General features: G+C 57.8%; 3 protein-coding genes across 12 annotated transcripts; 2 read left to right on the top strand and 1 right to left on the bottom strand.

The window, feature by feature from the left end:
• Positions 1 to 3,937: 3,937 nt before the first annotated feature.
• On the bottom strand, positions 3,938 to 9,555 carry MGAT1 (alpha-1,3-mannosyl-glycoprotein 2-beta-N-acetylglucosaminyltransferase). Of its 5 annotated transcripts, XM_032677506.1 has the most exons (4): positions 9,272 to 9,555; positions 8,219 to 8,387; positions 7,729 to 7,741; positions 3,938 to 5,994 (listed from the first exon to the last, which is right to left on the bottom strand). In XM_032677506.1, exon 4 carries the CDS (start codon positions 5,963 to 5,965, stop codon positions 4,622 to 4,624), a length of 1,344 nt encoding a protein of 447 aa, XP_032533397.1. In that variant the 5' UTR covers positions 5,966 to 5,994; positions 7,729 to 7,741; positions 8,219 to 8,387; positions 9,272 to 9,555; the 3' UTR covers positions 3,938 to 4,621. The 5 variants fall into 5 exon arrangements, with proteins under 5 accessions (XP_032533397.1, XP_032533395.1, XP_032533398.1 ...); XM_032677504.1 differs by lacking the exon at positions 7,729 to 7,741; XM_032677507.1 differs by lacking the exons at positions 7,729 to 7,741; positions 8,219 to 8,387; positions 9,272 to 9,555 and adding an exon at positions 7,344 to 7,362.
• Positions 9,556 to 9,585: 30 nt separating this feature from the next.
• ZNRD1 (zinc ribbon domain containing 1) lies at positions 9,586 to 12,122 on the top strand. Of its 6 annotated transcripts, none has more exons than XM_032677517.1 (5): positions 9,586 to 9,683; positions 10,402 to 10,533; positions 10,620 to 10,729; positions 11,730 to 11,839; positions 11,939 to 12,122. In XM_032677517.1, exons 2-5 carry the CDS (start codon positions 10,404 to 10,406, stop codon positions 11,961 to 11,963), a joined length of 375 nt encoding a protein of 124 aa, XP_032533408.1. In that variant the 5' UTR covers positions 9,586 to 9,683; positions 10,402 to 10,403; the 3' UTR covers positions 11,964 to 12,122. The 6 variants fall into 6 exon arrangements, with proteins under 6 accessions (XP_032533408.1, XP_032533407.1, XP_032533411.1 ...); XM_032677516.1 differs by lacking the exon at positions 9,586 to 9,683 and adding an exon at positions 9,711 to 9,807; XM_032677515.1 differs by lacking the exon at positions 9,586 to 9,683 and adding an exon at positions 9,719 to 9,827.
• Positions 12,123 to 12,722: 600 nt separating this feature from the next.
• On the top strand, positions 12,723 to 15,667 carry PPP1R11 (protein phosphatase 1 regulatory inhibitor subunit 11). The gene is made up of 3 exons (XM_032677514.1): positions 12,723 to 12,964; positions 14,518 to 14,626; positions 15,111 to 15,667. The coding sequence occupies exons 1-3, from the start codon at positions 12,896 to 12,898 to the stop codon at positions 15,338 to 15,340; spliced, it is 408 nt and encodes a 135-aa protein (XP_032533405.1). The 5' UTR covers positions 12,723 to 12,895; the 3' UTR covers positions 15,341 to 15,667.
• Positions 15,668 to 17,411: the final 1,744 nt, after the last annotated feature.

The following is a 17,411-nucleotide window of genomic DNA, read 5'->3' as shown; positions in this document are numbered from 1 at the left end:
ATATAAGCCATTGAGAGCTCACAGGTTTGCAGGGGACAGGAGCCCCTTCAGGGTTCAGGAGAGCCACCGAGGGCTCAGAGCAGGGTTTGTGCTTTGGGGGCCCTTTTGCAAAAACACCCAGGACTGGAAATAGCCTGTGACTGTTCACAGCACCTGTTCTGCTCGGGTTTTCTGTGTTGAGCTTGTTTTGCTCACAGGAAACTCTGCTCTGGTTTCCTCTCCCACTCTTGCAGGAGCACGACCTGGTTCCCTGCACCCCAAACCAACAGGGGCAGCAGCTTCTTGTTCCTCTGGGGTCTTGTGTAAGTTATCACCAGCACCAAACGGACCAACAGAAGCTCAGCAGGAACGTGTCCTGATAAAAGAGCAATATTTCACTGCCAAGGTGAGCTCTGAAAGGTTTGATTGTGGGTGAACAGATGTGAAGAAAGCACAGAGCGGTTCCCTCAGAGGGGATTTGCAGGAGGAAAACTCAAGGAGTGCTCAGATAACAGCGTTTCCAGAGCAGTGGGAGGGTTAAATTGGTAGGAAAAAGGAACAAAACCAGGATGGGCCAGAAGGGGTGGTGGTGCTTCCTCATCCTGGGGGTTTCCAAAGTGGAACAGGATAACGGCCAGACCTTGTCCAAGCTCTGAGCTGGAGCTGAGTCCGAAAAGTGGGGGAGGGATCGTTAGAGATAAAGGCTTGTTATTTTAGAAACGAAACTATCAAGTGCCTGGAGCTGCTTGATATGGCAGAAGTCCCAGTGCACAAGTTCAGCCCCCTCATTTCAAGCCAAAGTTTCAGTCCTACTGTCAGTTCTGCCTCACAAATGAGAACTGAAGAAATTCAACAAATTCCCTTACAAAGACCCCCGAAGGTTCACGTCGTGAGACCCCCCCTGGTGCAGCCCGAGCTCCTGCTCAGGTTTAATCCCTCCCAAACCCAATTCTGAGCCAGAAACCAGTGGGCTGGTGAAGGTTTTAGCATTTGCAAAACTGAAGTGTCAACTGGAAACTAAAAGAGAGCCAGTGTGGTTACTGATTCACCCAGTCCCACTGACATTTTTGCTCCTTTATGATGACGAATTTCTTCCTCCCATTGTCGACTGTAAAATTCCACAAATTCCCCTAAAAGGACCCCCAAAGGTTCACATTGTGAGACCCCCCCTGGTGCAGCCCGAGCTCCTGCCCAGGTTCAATCCCTCCCAAGCCCCCCGTGGTTTCCAGCTGGTTCTCTCCAGCTCCCCCCAAAATCACTGTTCATTCCACTCAGCTGAAACAAATTAAAGTCCTCTTTATATCATCATTTACCTCTTTTCACCACGATTTGCTCAATTCTCTCCCCGAGAAGCAACTGTGTCAGCAACAAGGAGCTGAAAAAAACCCCAACAAAACCACTGAAGAAGCAGCAAAAATGATCAAACCAGCCCAACCCCGCAGCAGACACTCAAACCAACCCCACGGCAGCAAGAGCCTCACTAAACCCAGCTGTAAAACTGTGACTTTTGGGGGTTATTCCCCCCTTCCCTTCAACGTGCCACGTTTAATTAATTAATTGCAGCCCCCCCCAGAGACAAGCCCCTGACATGGGGGCTCAGCCCTGTCCCAGCCGTGGCTCCCTGTGGGCAGGGAGCACCCACCACCCCGAGTTTGGCAGCCCAGGGGCTGCTCTGGAGAACTCACCCTGGCAGGACAGCTCTCGGAGACTGGGAGATCTCCTGGTGCTGAGTCTGTTGAGCCACAGACAGGGGAAGAGAGTCAACAACAGAGGCGTGGTTTTGACCCCACAGCTCTCTGGCTGTTTTGCTGTTCTCCAGCAGATGTCAGTGTGGTTCATTTTCCAAAAAACAAAGTCCATTTTTTGCACCTTGCTTACTTACAAATATTTAAAGTTTCCCAGCCAAGGGATCCGTGATGGGCTGGTCCTGGTTGGTGCCAGGTGCTGCTCTGTCACCCCCTCCCTCCTCACCTGGGCAGGGGACAGAATTATCCCAAACTTTCACCTCGTGAAAGCTGCACAGTCCAGAGCCAGAAGAAATGAGAAGCTGTTGGGGATGTACGACCACCAGTGTGACATCTGAGAAACCCAGGGGGAGGTGTTTGGCTGAAGGGGTCCCACGTGGCTGCTCATAAGGCTGGGATGGGGGCCCCGCACTTTAAACACCATAAAAGACGGACCAGAATGCACCCAACCAAGCACAAATATTGACATAATAATATTTACGACCTCGTTATACAGCCTTTCGTTGCCAAGGGGAATTATTTCCGTGAAGAAAAGCTCAACGGTCGTGATGAGGGGGGGAGTGAGGGAAGGTAACTCAGGACTGTGCCCAGCGGCTCCTGCCCCGGCAGTTTGGAGCCCAGGGGCACCGAGCGCTGACGATTTGAGTCACTGCTTGTGAAAATGTGCCGGGAACCGGCAGGAAAAGCAGCAGCGCGTTGGCTCCGGTCCATGGAAACCGTTTCCCGGCATCTCTTGGCTCCGCGGGGGCGTTAAAATCGCTGCGAGGGATTCCCACCGCCCGCGTCTGAAAGAGCCGCGGGGAGCGTGGGAACAGAAAAAAAGACAAGAAATCGAGTAAAACAAAATAAAAGGCTGCACCGAGGGGTCTGAAAGAGCCGCAGCGAGCGTGGGAACAGAAGAAAAGACAAGAAATAGAGTAAAATAGAATAAAAGGCTGCACCGAGGGGTCCCCCCCGCCCCGTGTCACTGAACGGGCGCTGTCGGGGGTGGCCAGAAGGGCTGCGCCGAGCGGGGTGGGAGCTGCGAATAAAATATAGAAAATAGAATTAAACGCGACAGCAGAGCGGCGGCGGTGCTGGAGGAGCTGCCCGGAGGGACAGACAGACAGACAGACCCTGCCTTGGCTCGTGGGACCCACCCCGTGTCCCTGAAGAGCTGCGACGAGGGGCGGGCGAGGAGCGGCCCCGGGGCGGGGAGATGGGGGGCGTGAACGGAAAAAAAAAAGAGAGAGAAGGCAATAAAAGACCCGCGACCGAAACGGAACTGGTGAGGACTGGGCTTGAGCCTCTGCAGCAGCACCGGGGTGGGAAACACGGGGAAACCCAGAGGATAAAACCAGCCCCAAACCCCCCAGGCTGGCCCCAAAGTGCTGCCAGTGCTGGAGCTGGGAGCCAATCCCTTGGGAAAAGCCCCAGGTCTGGCTGGGGGTGGACACAGGAGGGAAAGAGGAGGTGGGGAAGGCAAGACTGGCCAAAGCCAACGTTTCTTTGCCTTCCAGGCCTTCCTTCTGCGCTATAAAGGGGAAGCAAACCACTGGATCGGGCTGGGAAAGAGGGATAACAGCTGGGAGTGGATCAATGGCACGGCCTTGAACGGCAGGTTTGAGGTGAGGGGTGAGGGACCCTGTGGGTACCTGAACCTGGGCTGGATCAGCTCGTCCCTGTGCCACAGGGAGAAGAACTGGATCTGCAGCCGCCCCGACAACTTTGAACTCTGGAAGGGGAAATTAGGAGACCCCCAAACCGGGACTTTCAGCCTAAATCTCTGACCAGATGAGGGATCTTCACCCCAGCAGTGCAACTGAAATATTCGGGCTGAATCCAAAAAATCACATATAAGGAACTGGTGCTATTTTCAGTCTTATTTCAAGCTTTTTCTGTGGTGGCCGCGGTTTGGGGGCGGTTTTGGGGAGAGAAAGGACCCTTTTAGGGTCCGTTCTTCCCCTCCTGGTCCGCTCCGCTCCCGCTCTTCTCTCCCTTTAAAAACCCCTCGGCGTGCGCTGATTGGTCGGTTAAACCCCGCCCCCTTCACTCCCATTGGCCGCTCCTCCCCGCGCCCCGCCCATTCCCTTTTCCCGCCCTCAGGGCGGACCTGGGTGGGAACTGCGCCCCCACGCGGTCATTCCGGGAAAGGCGCGGGGCGGACGTGGTTGAGGACTGCGGGAGCGGGGTCTGTTTTAAGTAGAAAAAGGCGGATTTTGGGGCTGGTTTCGCAACGTTTCGCATTAACTAAAAGCGGGTTTTTATAAAACTGAAGCTTGAAAGGTGCTTTTTAAAATAATTGGTAGGTTGTACACAAAATCCAACTGATTTCAGTGTATTGTCAATGATTTGTGATGCCCCCAAACCACCGATTATTAATTGTGAATTAATAACTGTGTGCCAATCACTGTGTTAATAACTAATTTTTATATCCCAAACCCACCGTTTTGGGTGTACTGATGACTAATTTAATACACCCCAAATAATGGTGAGAACCCCCCCCAAAATCCTCTGGGGAGTGGGTGCCAACTCTTGGTAGGAGACCCGGCTGACCGAAACAACCCGAATTTTGGGGGATATTTCCATTTTTGACCTTTTATTCGGCAAAATAACCTTTCAGCACCGCGAGCAGCGGCGACCGAGCGACGCTCGGCTGGGGCACCAAAACCCTAAAATAATGAGGGCAACCCCCCCAAAAACTTTGCCAGGAGCAGGTGCCAACTCCGAGCAGGAGCCACGGGTGGGAATTCTGAGGCGGAATTTCCGTTTTCGACCTTTTATTCTGCAAAACCACCTCCGGGCCCCTCCCAGCGAGCGGCGCTCGGCCCGGGGACACCGAAACCGGCACCGAACCCACCCCCAAAACCCCTAAAAGAGGGGGAGAACCCCCCCAAAGTGCTTCGAGGGGGCCGGTGCTAACTCCAGGTGGGGTCGTAGCCCGTCCAGTCCCGGGGGGGGGCCAGGTAAACGCGGCGGCCCCGGTACACGAAGCTGACGATGCCGCGGTAGCCGGCGCGGGGGACGCCGGATTTGAGGTCGTCCATGAGCCCCAAAGCCTTGGCGAAGGCCTTGAAGGCGTCTCGGCCGCTGTACTGGAGCCTGACGGCCCCCAAATCCCTCCTCCTGTTGCCCTGGAGCTCCTCCACCCTCACCTCGGGCGCCGAGTAGACCCTGGGCAGGAAGGAGCGCTCGTACTCGTCCTTCTTGAGGTAAGAGAGGTCCAGCCGGGTGAAAGGCACGAAGCGGTCGTTGAGTTTGATGAACTTCAGGTACTGGTCGAAGAACTGGCCGTGGCTCACGCCCTTCCTGCCGAAGGTCATGGTGCGGGACACCTCGGGCCGGACGCACGAGCGGCCCCGGCGCTGCTCCGGCTGCCTCATCCAGTCGTCCCAGAACGCCCGCGGCCACTTGGGCTCCAGCTCATCCCAGAGCTCGGCCAGCAGGAGCCAGCCCAGCCCGGGGAAGAAGTCGGTGCGGTAGAGCAGCTCGGCCTGCGACACGTCCACCATCTGCTCGCGGCCGTTGTCGTTCCAGGCCGAGACGCACCAGAGCGTGCGGTCGTCGCGCAGCAGCGGCAGCGCCGCCTCGAAGTACTCGAAGAAGTCCGGGGCCACCTCCAGGTCGTCCTCCACCACGATGGCGGCGCGGTAGCGGAAGACGCGGAACACCTGGCCCAGGGCCCAGCGGTAGTGGCGGGCGATGCGGTAGTAGCCCTGGAACTTGCGGTGCTCGGGGGGCACCGGGATGTCGCTGAGGTCGGGCTGCCGGATGTGGGCCACGGCGTCGCCGTAGGAGGCGATGACCCGCGCCGTCTCGGCGTGCCCGCAGTCCTGGCTCACGATCACCGGGTGCCGCCGGGCCGAGGGCCGGTAGCGCAGCAGCTTGTCCAGGCAGCGCCGCACCGTGCTGCGGTCGCACGCCAGCACCAGCACCGGCAGCGCCGCCGCCTCCTCCTCCGAGCTCGGCGCCGCCGCCAAAGAACCCCGGGCGGGGGGGGTGGTCGGTGCCTTCTGGCGCCGCCGCCGCAGCTCCCAGAGCCCGCTGAGCCGGTGGATTTGGCGCAGCAGCTCCTTCTGCCGCTCCAGCTCGGCCTCGGCGTCCTGGGCCAGCCGGATGAGCTCCGAGGGCAGGCGGGAGGAGGAGCCCCCAGAGCCCGGGGCAGGGGAAGGGGGGCGGCTCCACAGGAAGAGCAGCAGGAGCCCGTTCCAGGCCAGGAAAAGTGCCGCCCCCCAGAGCGCCCAACTGCTCTTCTTCGGCATCCTTCAGCGCTCAGGGCCGGGCCATGGGGCTGGGGGGGACAGGGACGGGGTCAGAGGGAATAAAACCACTTCAAATCCTCTTAAAACCCTCTTAAAAGCCTCTTTTTACACCCATTTTACACCCAGAATGACACCCTGACACACAGCACCCAGAGCACCCAACTGCTCTTCACGGGCATCGTTCAGCACCCAGGGCTGGGATGTGGGGCTGGGGGGGACAGGGAAGGGATCAGAGGGAATAAAACCACTTCAAATCCTCTTAAAAGCCTCTTAAAATCCTCTTTCCACCCTTAAAATCCCTCCTGGAAACACCCCCGGGAAGCTTCACCCGCCCCCACAAACCCCGGCGAGGGGGAAGCGAAACCCGGAGCCTCCCAGCACCGAAAAAAAGCAGCGAAAAGCCCCCAAAACACACTCAAAACTAACAAAACACCCTCAAAGAGTAACAAAACGCTCTGAAAAATGACCAAAACCCCCCGTTTTACCCCCAAAAAACCCCCCCGGGGAAGTTTCTCCCGCCCCCGGAGCCGAAAAAACAACACCCGCCCCCGGGGGAGGGGAAGCGAAAGCCCGACGTGGCGAAAAAAGGCGTTGAAAGGCGGCCAAAAACCACTTAAAAACCATCAAAACCCACTTAAAAACTGCCGAACGCCCTCGAAAACTATCGGGGGCCTCTTAAAAACTGCCAAAAAATGAGCAAACCCGCTCGAAAACGACCCCAAACTGCTTAAAAACGAGCAAAACCGCCTTAAAATACTGCCAGAAAACACTTAGGAAGTACTAAAGCCTCTTAAAAGCGACCAAAACTCTCTTAAAAGTGACCAAAACCCTCTTAAAAGTGACCAAAACCTTCTTAAAAATAACCAAACCTGCCCAAAAAGCACTGAAACCTCCTTAAAAGCTCTCAAAACCTCTTCAAAAAGTGTCAAAACCCTCTTAAAACCCACCAAAACCTCCTTAAAAACGACCAAAATCTCCTAAAAACCGACCAAAACCTCCTAAAAAACGACCAAAACCTCCTTAAAAAGGGTCAAAACCTCCTTAAAAACTACCTGAAGTCCTTTAAAAATTATCAAAAGCTCCTTAAAAATTAACAATCCCCCCCAAATCCCCCCTAAATTCCCCTTTAAAATGAACAAAACCCCCCTCAAAAAGTACCAAAACCCCCTTAAAAATGATCAATCCCCCCCTAAACCCGATCAAATCGATATTTAAATGGATTAAAAGCCCTTAAAAGTTACCGGAGGTGCCTCAAATGAGGTGAAAATAAACCCAAAGTCCAACCGGGTTAAAATTTAACCCCAAAATTCCCCCCGGGGAGGGAAAGGGGGGAGGGAAAATGGGTTAAAAGTTGTATTTTTGGGGGTTTTTTACTCACCCGGAGTCCCCCCCCGGGTCGGAGGAGGGAGGAAACGGAGGGAGAAAAGCAGGAATTGAGTGAAAATGAGGGAAATTGGGGAAAAAAAACACCCGGAGGAAGCGAAAGAAAAAACCAAAAGGACGAAAAAAAGGGGAAATCCCGGGATTGCTCAAGGGGGGGAGGGAGCTGAAAGTTCCCCGGGGCCACGTTGGCAGAGGAAAAACGGGATTAAAGGGGGAAAAAACAGCGGGAAAAGGGGATTTAAAGGGAAAAAACCGGCGGGAAATGGGAGGAAACGGGAAGGAAAGGGAGGGGAAAGGGGAAAAAAGGGGGGAAAAAAGGGAAAAGGGGGAAAAAAAACGGAAAGAGGGAAGTGCAGGAAGCCAAAAAAAGAGCCTCAAACCTTGGAAAAGCAGCTGGAAAAGAAGGAAAAAGTGTGGGGGGGGAAAAAGTGGCAAAAGTAAATTTTTTATTTGAGTTTTCCCCATTTTCTTCCATTTTCACCCCAATTTTCCCCGTTTTTATCCTTTTTCCTCCATTTTATCCCAGTTTTATCCAGTTTTAACCCGTTTTCTTCCCAATTTTATCCATTTTTAACCCATTTTATTCCAGTTTTATCCAATTTTAACCCATTTTATCCCCAATTTTATCCATTTTTAACCCATTTTCTTCCCAGTCTTCCCCATTTTTCACCTATTTCCCCCCATTTTATCCCATTTTTATTGCAATTTTCCCCATTTTTTTCCAATTTCCCCTCCCTTTTCTCCCATTTTTCTCCTGTTTCCCCCCACTTTTATCCCATTTTCTCCCATTTTTATCCCGTTTCCCCCCATTTTTCCCCATTTTGGGGGGATTTTAACCCCTTTTTGGGTTAAATTCGGGGTTTTTTTTACCTTTCAGGGCCTCCCTCCAGGGGGAGGGGGGTCGCTGGGGTTCCCCCCTCCCCCCCCGTTTTCCAGGGATTCCCGGGAATCCCTCGGGAATGGGGGGGAACTCGCAGCTCCTCCGGCCTTGGGGGGGCCGGGGGGGGGGTCACGGCGGGGGGGAGGGTCCCAGGGGGTCCTAAAATGGGGGGGAAAAGGTTAAAAAACCCCGAATTCCGTCCCAGACCCCCCAAAAACCCCAAAAGGGGCCAAAGAAGCCCCCCCAGACCCCCCCAAAATCCCAAAAGGGGTCAGAGAAGCCCCCCCAGACCCCCTCAAAAATCCCAAAAGGGGTCAGAGGAAACCCCCCCGAGTGCCCAAAAACCCTAAAACGGGTCAAAGAAACCCCCCCAGACCCCCCCCAAAAACCCCAAAAGGGATCAAAGAACCCCCCCCAGACCCCCCCATATGGGGTCAGAGGAGCCCCCAGCCCCAAAGAAGCCCCCCCAGACCCCCCAAAAAAACCCCAAAAGGGATCAGAGAAGCCCCCCCAGACCCCCCAAAAATCCCCAAAGGGATCAAAGAACCCCCGAGACCCCCCCAAAAACCCCCAAAAAGGGTCAGAGAACCCCCCCCCAGACTCCCCCAAAAGGGGTCAGAGGAGCCCCCCCAGCCCCATTAAAGCCCCCCCAGACCCCCCAAAAAAAACCCAAAAGGGATCAAAGAAGCCCCCAGACCCCCCCAAAAACCCCCAAAAAGGGTCAGAGAACCCCCCCCAGATCCCCCCAAATGGGGTCAGAGGAGGCCCCCAGCCCCAAAGAAGCCCCCCCAGACCCCCCAAATAACCCAAAAGGGGTCAGAGGAGCCCCCCCAGCCCCATTAAAGCCCCCCCAGCCCCCTCCCCACCCCCCAGCAAGGCCGGGCCCCTCCGCTCCCCGCGCTGCCAGAAGGTTCCCCCACCCCCTCAGACCCCCCCAAACCCCCTCAGACCCCCCAATAATTCCCCGACCCCCCCCAGACCCCTCAATAACCCCCCAAAACCCCCCAAATTCCCCCCCCTTTCTTCCCCCCCCCCTCCGGTACCAGCGGCGCCTCCAGCGCCGCCACTTCCGCTCCGCCGCGCCGGAAGTGCCGCCATGGCAACGGCGAGGCCACGCCCCCCTTCGCCACAAACCACGCCCCGAAAACGCATATACGCCGCTAAGCCCCGCCCCATATGATAATGAGAACGGTATGGCCACGCCTTGCAGGGGTGGTCACGCCCCATCCTGCCAGACCACGCCCCTCAGGGTTTGGTCACGCCTCCGGCCGTGTCAGACTCATGCTGATTGGCCACGCGCCCCGACCTCTGCGGCCACGCCCCCTCCTTTTGAAGCCTGACCACGCCCCCACCGCTCGACCCCGCCCCAATCCTTCTGGCCACGCCCCCCGTTCCCGGATCGATTCCCCCCCCCAACCGACCCCAAACCCCCGTTGTTTAATTAATGAATTGGAGGTTAATTAAGCGCTCCCATGAGGGGGGGGGGAAAATTGGCGGGTCAGGGAGTTGGGGGAAGTGACGCGCGAGGAAGGGGCGGGGCCGGAGGGGCCGTTTTCGCGCGCGCCGGGAGCGTGGAGAGGTTTTGGGGGGGGTTTTGGGGTAAAAGGGGGGCGTTTGGGGTAAAAGGGAGGTTTGGGGTGACGGGGAGGGTTTGGGGGGGCTGGGGGGTGATGGAGGGAATGGGGGGGTCTGGGCTGGCTGGGGGTGACGAGGGGCACTGGGGGGGGTTTGGGGCAATGGGGGGGGTTTAGGGGGGCTTTGGGGTCGTGGGGGGGCACTGGGGGGGCTTTGGGGTCGTGGGGGGGCACTGGGGTGATGGGGGGCACTGGGAGGGCACTGGACTTATGGGGGGAATGGGGAGCACTGGGTTGATGGGGGGGAATGGGGGACACTGGGGGGGCTTTGGGGTCATGGGGGGCACTGAGAGGGCTTTTGGGGTGATGGGGGGCACTGAGAGGGCTTTTGGGATGATGGGGGGGCACTGGGGGGGCTTTGGGGTCATGGGGGGCACTGGGGGGGCTTTTGGGGTGATGGGGGGGAATGGGGGGCACTGGGGGGGCTTTGGGGTCATGGGGGGGCACTGGGGGCCCCTGAGCTGATGGGGAGCGCTGGGAGGGGGGTGTGTGCAGGTTGTAAACCCCCCCCCGACCCCCCCCTTTCTGCCCCCCCCCAGCCATGGAACTGCCCCCCTCGTGCTTCCAGTCGTGCCTGGATTTCTGCCCCGAGTGCGGCTCCGTCCTCCCCCCCCCGGGACCCCCCCCCACCATCCGCTGCCCCCGCTGCTCCTTCACCTTCCACTGCGCTGGTCAGTCGGGGGGGGGGGCTCCCCTGGACCCCCTGGGACCCCCAAAACCCCCCCCCGATTTGAGGTTTTCCCGTGACAATTCCCAGATTTCGAGGGTCGCTCCGTCCGCAGCTCCATCGAGTTCAACCGGCTCCAGCCCCGGGGGGGGGGGCAGGGGGGGGGGTCTGCTGCTCCCCCCGGCACCGAGGGGCCCATGGTGAGGGCAGGGACACCCCCACCCCAAAAAAAAACCTTGGGGAGGGTAAAAACCCATTGGGAGGGGCAAAAGACCCACTGGGAGGGGCAAAAAAACACTGGGAGGGGCAAAAAACCCACTGGGAGGGACCCCCCCACCTCAAAAAAAACCCACTGGGGAGGGTAAAAACCCGCTGGGTGGGACAAAAAAATGAGTGGGAGGGACCCCCACCCCAAAAAACTCCACTGGGAGTGACCCCCAGCCCAAAAAAACCCTCTGGGAGGGACAAAAAACCCACTGGGAGGAACCCCCACCCCAAAAAACCCCACTGGGGAGGGACAAAATACCTGCTGGGGGGGACCCTCACCCTAAAAAAACCCAGTGGGAGGGACCCCTGCCCCAAAAAAAAACCCATTGGGAGGGACCCCCACCCCAAAAACCTGCATTGGGAGGGACCCCCAGCCCAAAAAAACCCCCACTGGGAGGGACCCCCACCCCAAAAAAAACCTCCCAGAACTGGGAGGGGGGTTAAAATTGCCCTGGGAGGGATCCCCACCCCCAATAGGGTCCCCAAACCCCAAATTCGTGTCCCCACCCCCCCAAAATCGATCCCCCAAAGCAGGGTCTCTCCCCCCCCCCAAAATGGTGCCACCCCCCCCCCAAAATAAAGTCCCCTCCCCCCAAAAACCAGCATCTGCAGCCCCCCAAAAGCGTCCCCACCCCTAAATGGGGGGGTTCACCCTAATTTTGGGGGGGGGGGGGGGTCCACTCTAATTTTGGGGGGGGTTCACCCTAATTTTGGGGCTGGGGGGGCAGGTGGAGCCGGGGTGGGCACCCGGCAGGTTTTGGGGGTCTCCCCCCCTTTTTGGGCTGGGTTTCACCCCCTCCTCCGACCCCGGGGGGGCTCAAACCCCCTCGGGGGGGGGGGGGTTTGACCCTAATTTTGGGGCTGGGGGGTGTTTGACCCTAATTTTGGGGCTGGGGGGTGTTTGACCCTAATTTTGGGGCCGGGGGGGGGCAGGTGGAGCGGAAATGCCCCCGCTGTGGGCACGAGGGGATGTCCTACCACACCCGGCAGATGCGCTCGGCCGACGAGGGCCAGAGCGTCTTCTACACCTGCCCCCGCTGCAGGTGAGACCCCCCCCCCCGAATTATTTACCCCCCCCCGGGGTGTGGGGACACCCCCCAGACCCCCCCCCCGTAACCCCCTTGTCCCCCCTCTGCCCGCAGGTTGCAGGAGAAGGAGGATTCCTAAAAGAATTCCTAAAAGAATTCCTAGAAAAAAAAAGGGGGTTTGGGGGACAATAAAAGCCCCCCCCCCCGGGGGGGGTATTTTGGCAATTAAAGCCCCCCCCGGGGGGGGTATTTTGGCAATAAAAGCCCCCCCCCCCCTCCATGAGGGGTGTTTTTGGGATTTGGTTGTGGGAGGTTTTCGTGTTGGTTTTTGGGACCCCCCCCCCCCTTTAAAATTGCCCCCCCCCCGGGGTTATATTTACATTATTTGCCCACCCTTCTCATTATTTGCCCCCTCCCTTTGTCATTATTTGCCCCCCTCCATTGGTCCTCGAACTGCCCCCCCAAAGTTACCCCCAAACCTCTGAATTGCCCCCCCAGCCCCTCTTGCCCCCCCTCAATTGCCCCCAAACCTCTCAACTGCCCCCGAAATTGCCCCCCCAGCCCCACCTGACCCCCCCAAAACTGCCCCCAAGCCTCTGAAATTCCCCCTTTACCCCCAAAATAGCCCCCCAAAATTGCTCCCCACACACCCTGAATTGCCCCCCCCGCCCCATCTGACCCCCCCAAAACTGCCCCTCTACCTCTCAACTGCCCCGTTTGCCCCCCCAAAACTACCCCCTCAGTCCCTAATTACCCCCCAAACCACTCCCTCGACTCTTAATTGCCCCCCCCAAAAACACCCTCGACCCCCGACCCGGAAGTGCCGTACCCCCCCATACCCCGCACACCGGAAGTGCCTCCCTGGGGGACCGGATGTGCCGCGACACCCCCCGGAAGCGCCGCCCTCACGGGGGACCGGAAGTGCTGCCGCACACAGGGGGCGGTGGCAACAACGGCCCGGCCCGGCCCGGCCCTTCCCGGTGCCGGTAACGGGGGCACCGGGACCCGACCCCCGACCCCCCCCTCGGGTTGGGACCCCCCCCCTCAGGGCCCCGGGACCCCCTCCCGGCCATGGCGGAGGCGGCGGAAAGCGGCGGCTGCGGCACCGCCACCGTCACCGAGACCGGCGCCGTTGAACCGGTGAGGGCCCGGGGGCGGGGGGGGGGTGTGGTGTGTGTATTATAATCAATTATTGTGATTATTTTGGGAAGGAACAGGTTGGATAACGGGAATGGGGGGAATGGCGGGGCTGGAAAACGGGGAAGGGGGGTGGGGAATGGTGTTATTTCTCCCTTTCCCGTTTTTTCCCGGTTTATTCCCCGTTATTTTCCCCGGTTTATTCCCCGTTATTTCTCCGTTTTTTCTCCATTTCCCTCCCGTTTTTTCCTCGTTTTTTCCCCATTTTTTCCGTTTTTTCCCCCTTTTTCCTTTTTTTTCCCATTATTCCCATTATCCACCCCCCTTTTCTATTATTAAACCCCCTCATTCCCATTATTCCCATTATTCCCGTTATCCGACCCCCAACTCCCATTATTCCCGCTATCCAACCCCCAATTCCCATTATCCAACCCCCAATTCCCATTATCCAACACCCCCATTCCAATTATCCCCATTATCCAACCCCCAGTTTCCATAGTTCCCCGTTCCAATTATTCTCGTTATCCAATCTTTATTTGGGAATAAGGGGGGAGGGGTTGGATAATGGGAATACTGGGAATGAAGAGGGTTGGATAATGGGAATAGTGGGAATAGGGGAGCTGGATAATGGGAATAAGGGGGGCTGGATAAACGGGGTTGGATAATGGGAATACTGGGATTTAGGAGGGTTGGATAATGGGAATAAAGGGGGGGAGTGGATAATGGGAATACTGGGAATAAGGGGGCTGGATAATGGGAATAATGGGAGGTTGGATAATGGGAATAATAGGGGGGTTGGATAATGGGAATACTGGGAATGAGAGGGGTTGGATAATGGGAATAATGGGAGGTTGGATAATGGAAATAATGGGCAGTTGGATAATGGGAATACTGGGAATAGGGGGTTTGGATAATGGGAATAAGGGGGGGGTTGGATAATGGGAATACTGGGAATAAGGGGGCTGGATAATGGGAATAAGGGGGGTTTGGATAATGGGAATAAGGGGGGGTTGGATAATGGGAATAAGGGGGGGTTGGATAATGGGAATACTGGGAATAGGGGGGTTGGATAAAGGGAATAAGGGGCAGTTGGATAATGGGAATACTGGGAATGAAGGGGGTTAAATAAATGGAATAAGGGGGGGTTGGATAATGGGAATGGGGGGGGTTGGATAATGGGAATAAAGGAGGGGTTGGATAATGGGAATAATGGGAATGAAGGAGGTTAAATAAAGGGAATGGGGGGGGGTTGGATAATGGGAATACTGGGAATAGGGGGGTTGGATAAAGGGAATACTGGGAATAGGGGGGTTGGATAATGGGAATACTGGGAATAGGGGGGTTGGATAATGGGAATATTGGGGCTGGGGGGAGCTGGATAACAGGAATGGGGGGGTTGGATAATGGGAATACTGGGAATGGGGGGGCCCTGGGGGACACTGGGGGACCCTGGGGGACACTGTCACCCCCTCGGGGGGTCCCTGGGTGCCCCTGGGTGCCCCTGGGGGGGTCCCTGGGTGCCCCTGTGACCCCCCCGTGCCCCCCCCCCCCAAAAGGAGAACCGGTCCCTGACGCTGAAGCTGCGCAAGAGGAAACCGGACAAGAAGGTGGAGTGGTCGAGTGACACGGTGGACAACGAGCACCTGGGCAGGAGATCCTCCAAGTGTGAGTGACCAGGGACCCCCCCAAATCCAGGGAACCCCCCCCAGAATCCAGGGAAGCCCCCCCAAAACCCAGGAACCCCCCCAGAGATCCCCAAATCCCCCCCATCCAAGTGTGAGTGACCCGGTGGACAACGAGCACCTGGGCAGGAGATCCTCCAAGTGGGAGTGGCCTGAGACCCCCAGGGACCCCCCCCCCAGAATCCAGGGAACCCCCCAGAATCCAGGGAACCCCCCCCAAATCCAGGGACCCCTCCCAGAGATCCCAAAATCCCCCCCAGAGCCCCCAAATCCCCCCCATCCAACCGTGAGTGACCCGGTGGACAAGGAGCACCTGGGCAGGAGATCCTCCAAGTGGGAGTGACCTGAGACCCCCCCCAAATCCCGGGACCCCCCCCCCCCCGGACTCCCCAATGCCCCCACGACCCCCTGGCACCCCCCAGGACCCCTTTTTGCCCCCCTGACCCCCCCTTTTTTGCCCCCCCCAGGCTGCTGCATCTACGAGAAGCCGCGGGCGTTCGGCGAGAGCTCCTCGGAGAGCGAGGACGAGGAGGGAGGGGGGGGAAACACGGCCCAGGACCCCCCCGGGGGGGTCGGGGGGGGGGGGGACGGGGGCTGCGGGCACCTGCACTGCGTCAGGGGGCACAAAAAGGGCCGGGGGCGCCGGGGCCCCCAAGAGCTGCAGTCGGGTCCCCCCCCCACGGCCATGGAGCACTGAGAGACACCCCCCCCCCCCCCATCACCACCCCCCCGGGGGGGCTTCAAACCTCAACCCCCCCCCTGGACTGGGGTTGGTTGGGGGTTGGGACCCCCCCCCCAGACCCCAAAATTGCCCCCCCCAAGGTCGTGGAGCACTGAGAGACCCCCCCCCTCACTTTCCATTTGGGGGGGGTTAAACCACCCCCCCACACACGGGACACCCCCCCCCGGGGTTGAGGGTGGGTTGGGACCCCCCCCCAACCCCAAAAATCCCCCTGAACTCTCCAAAAATCCCCCCCCAATCCCAAAAATCTCCCCCAGCCCAAAAATCCCCCCCAATCCAAAAATCTCCTCCCCCAACCCCAAAAATTTCCCCCCATAATCCCGAAATCTCCCCCCCCAAAAATCTCCCCCCCAACCCAAAATTTCCCCCCCCCCCAAACCTCACTGAGGGGTCACCCCCCCCCCCCCAAATACCCCCCCCAAAATCGATGCCTGGACCCCTCCCACCCCCCAAACCCCTCCCAAAATCGACCCCCCCCTTAAAAAAATCACTGCCTGAGCCCCCCCCAAAATTATCACTGCCTGACCTCCCCCCCCCCAAAATCAACACCCCAACCCCCCCAAAATCAACCCCCCCAAAATCCCTCCTCCCCCCCCTTCCCCCAAAATATTCGGGGGGGGGAATTTTGGGGGGTTTCTTCCTCCCTCCCCCCCAAAAAAAAGGACAATAAAAGTGGCACCTGCGACGAATTTTGGGGGGTTTTTTTGGGGTGGGGGGGTCACAGTTTATTGGGGGGAGGGGTCAGCGAGGGAGGGGGGCAGTTTTTGGGGGTGGGGGGTGTTTTTTGGGGGGGGTTGGAGGCGGCGTCGGCTCGAAGTTGGGCCCCGAGGCTGTGGGGGGAAAAATTGGGGGGGGTGTCACTAAAAATGGGGAAAAAATTGAGGGAGGGGCACCAAAAATGGGGATTAAATTTGGGTTTAAATTGGGGGGGTTGTCACCAAAAATAGGGATTAAATTTGGGTTTAAATTGGGGGGGTTGTCACCAAAAATAGGCTTAAATTTGGGCTTAAATTGGGAGGGGGGGGCACCAAAAATAGGGATTAAATTGGGGGTTAAATTGGGGGGCTTGTCACCAAAAATAGGGGTTAAATTTAGGCTTTAAATTGGGGGGGGTGTCACTAAAAATGGGGGTTAAATTGAGGGGGGGGCACCAAAAACAGGTGTTAAATTTGGGCTTAAATTGGGGTTTAATTTAGGGGGGGTGTCACTAAAAATGGGGGTTACATTAAGGGGAGGACACCAAAATTGGAGCTTAAATTGGGGTTTAAATTGGGGGGGTTGTCATCAAAAATGGGCTTAAATTTGGGCTTAAATTGGGAGGGGGGGGCTCCAAAAATGGGGGTTAAATTTGGGCTTAAATTGGGGTTAAATTGGGAGGGGGGGGTCACTAAAAATGGGGGTTAAATTGGGGGGGGGCACCAAAAATGGAGCTTAAATTGGGGTTTAATTTGGGGGGGGGGAGTCACCAAAAAATGCGATTTAAATTGGGGCAGGGGAGGGACCGGAAGGGGGAGGGGCTTGGGGGGGAGGGGCCGCCCCCCCCGGGACAGGTGACAAAGTGGCACCAAAACAAAAGTGTCACCCCCCAAAAATGCGGCCGGACCGGCCCCGCCCGGCACGTGAGGGGGGGGCGGGGGCCCCCCCGGGGAGGAATTTGGGGTGTCCCGGGCACGTGAGGGGGGAGGGGGGGGGTCAGAGCACCTCAAAATAATCGGGGACCCCCCCCCCGAAAAAAAAAAGTTGAGGGTTGGTATCACAAGTCCGCCCCCCCCCTCCAAAATTGGGGACATCCCCCCCCCCCCTCCAGCCCCCCAAGTCCAATTTGGGGTCCCCCAAATCCCCCCTGGATTCCTGGGACCCCCCAATTCCCCCCCCCAGCCCCCAACCCAAAGCCCCCAAATTTCCCCCCAAGTCCCCCCCAAATCCCCCCAAACCCCAAATTCCCCCCCAATGCCCCAAATCCCTCCACCCCCATTCCCCCCAAATCCCCCCCAATCCCCCCCCAAATCCCTCCACCCCCAAATCC

This window comes from Chiroxiphia lanceolata, unplaced genomic scaffold (genome assembly GCF_009829145.1).
Source record: "Chiroxiphia lanceolata isolate bChiLan1 unplaced genomic scaffold, bChiLan1.pri scaffold_62_arrow_ctg1, whole genome shotgun sequence".
NCBI lineage: Eukaryota > Metazoa > Chordata > Aves > Passeriformes > Pipridae > Chiroxiphia > Chiroxiphia lanceolata.
This window is presented reverse-complemented; position numbering and strand designations above follow the sequence as displayed.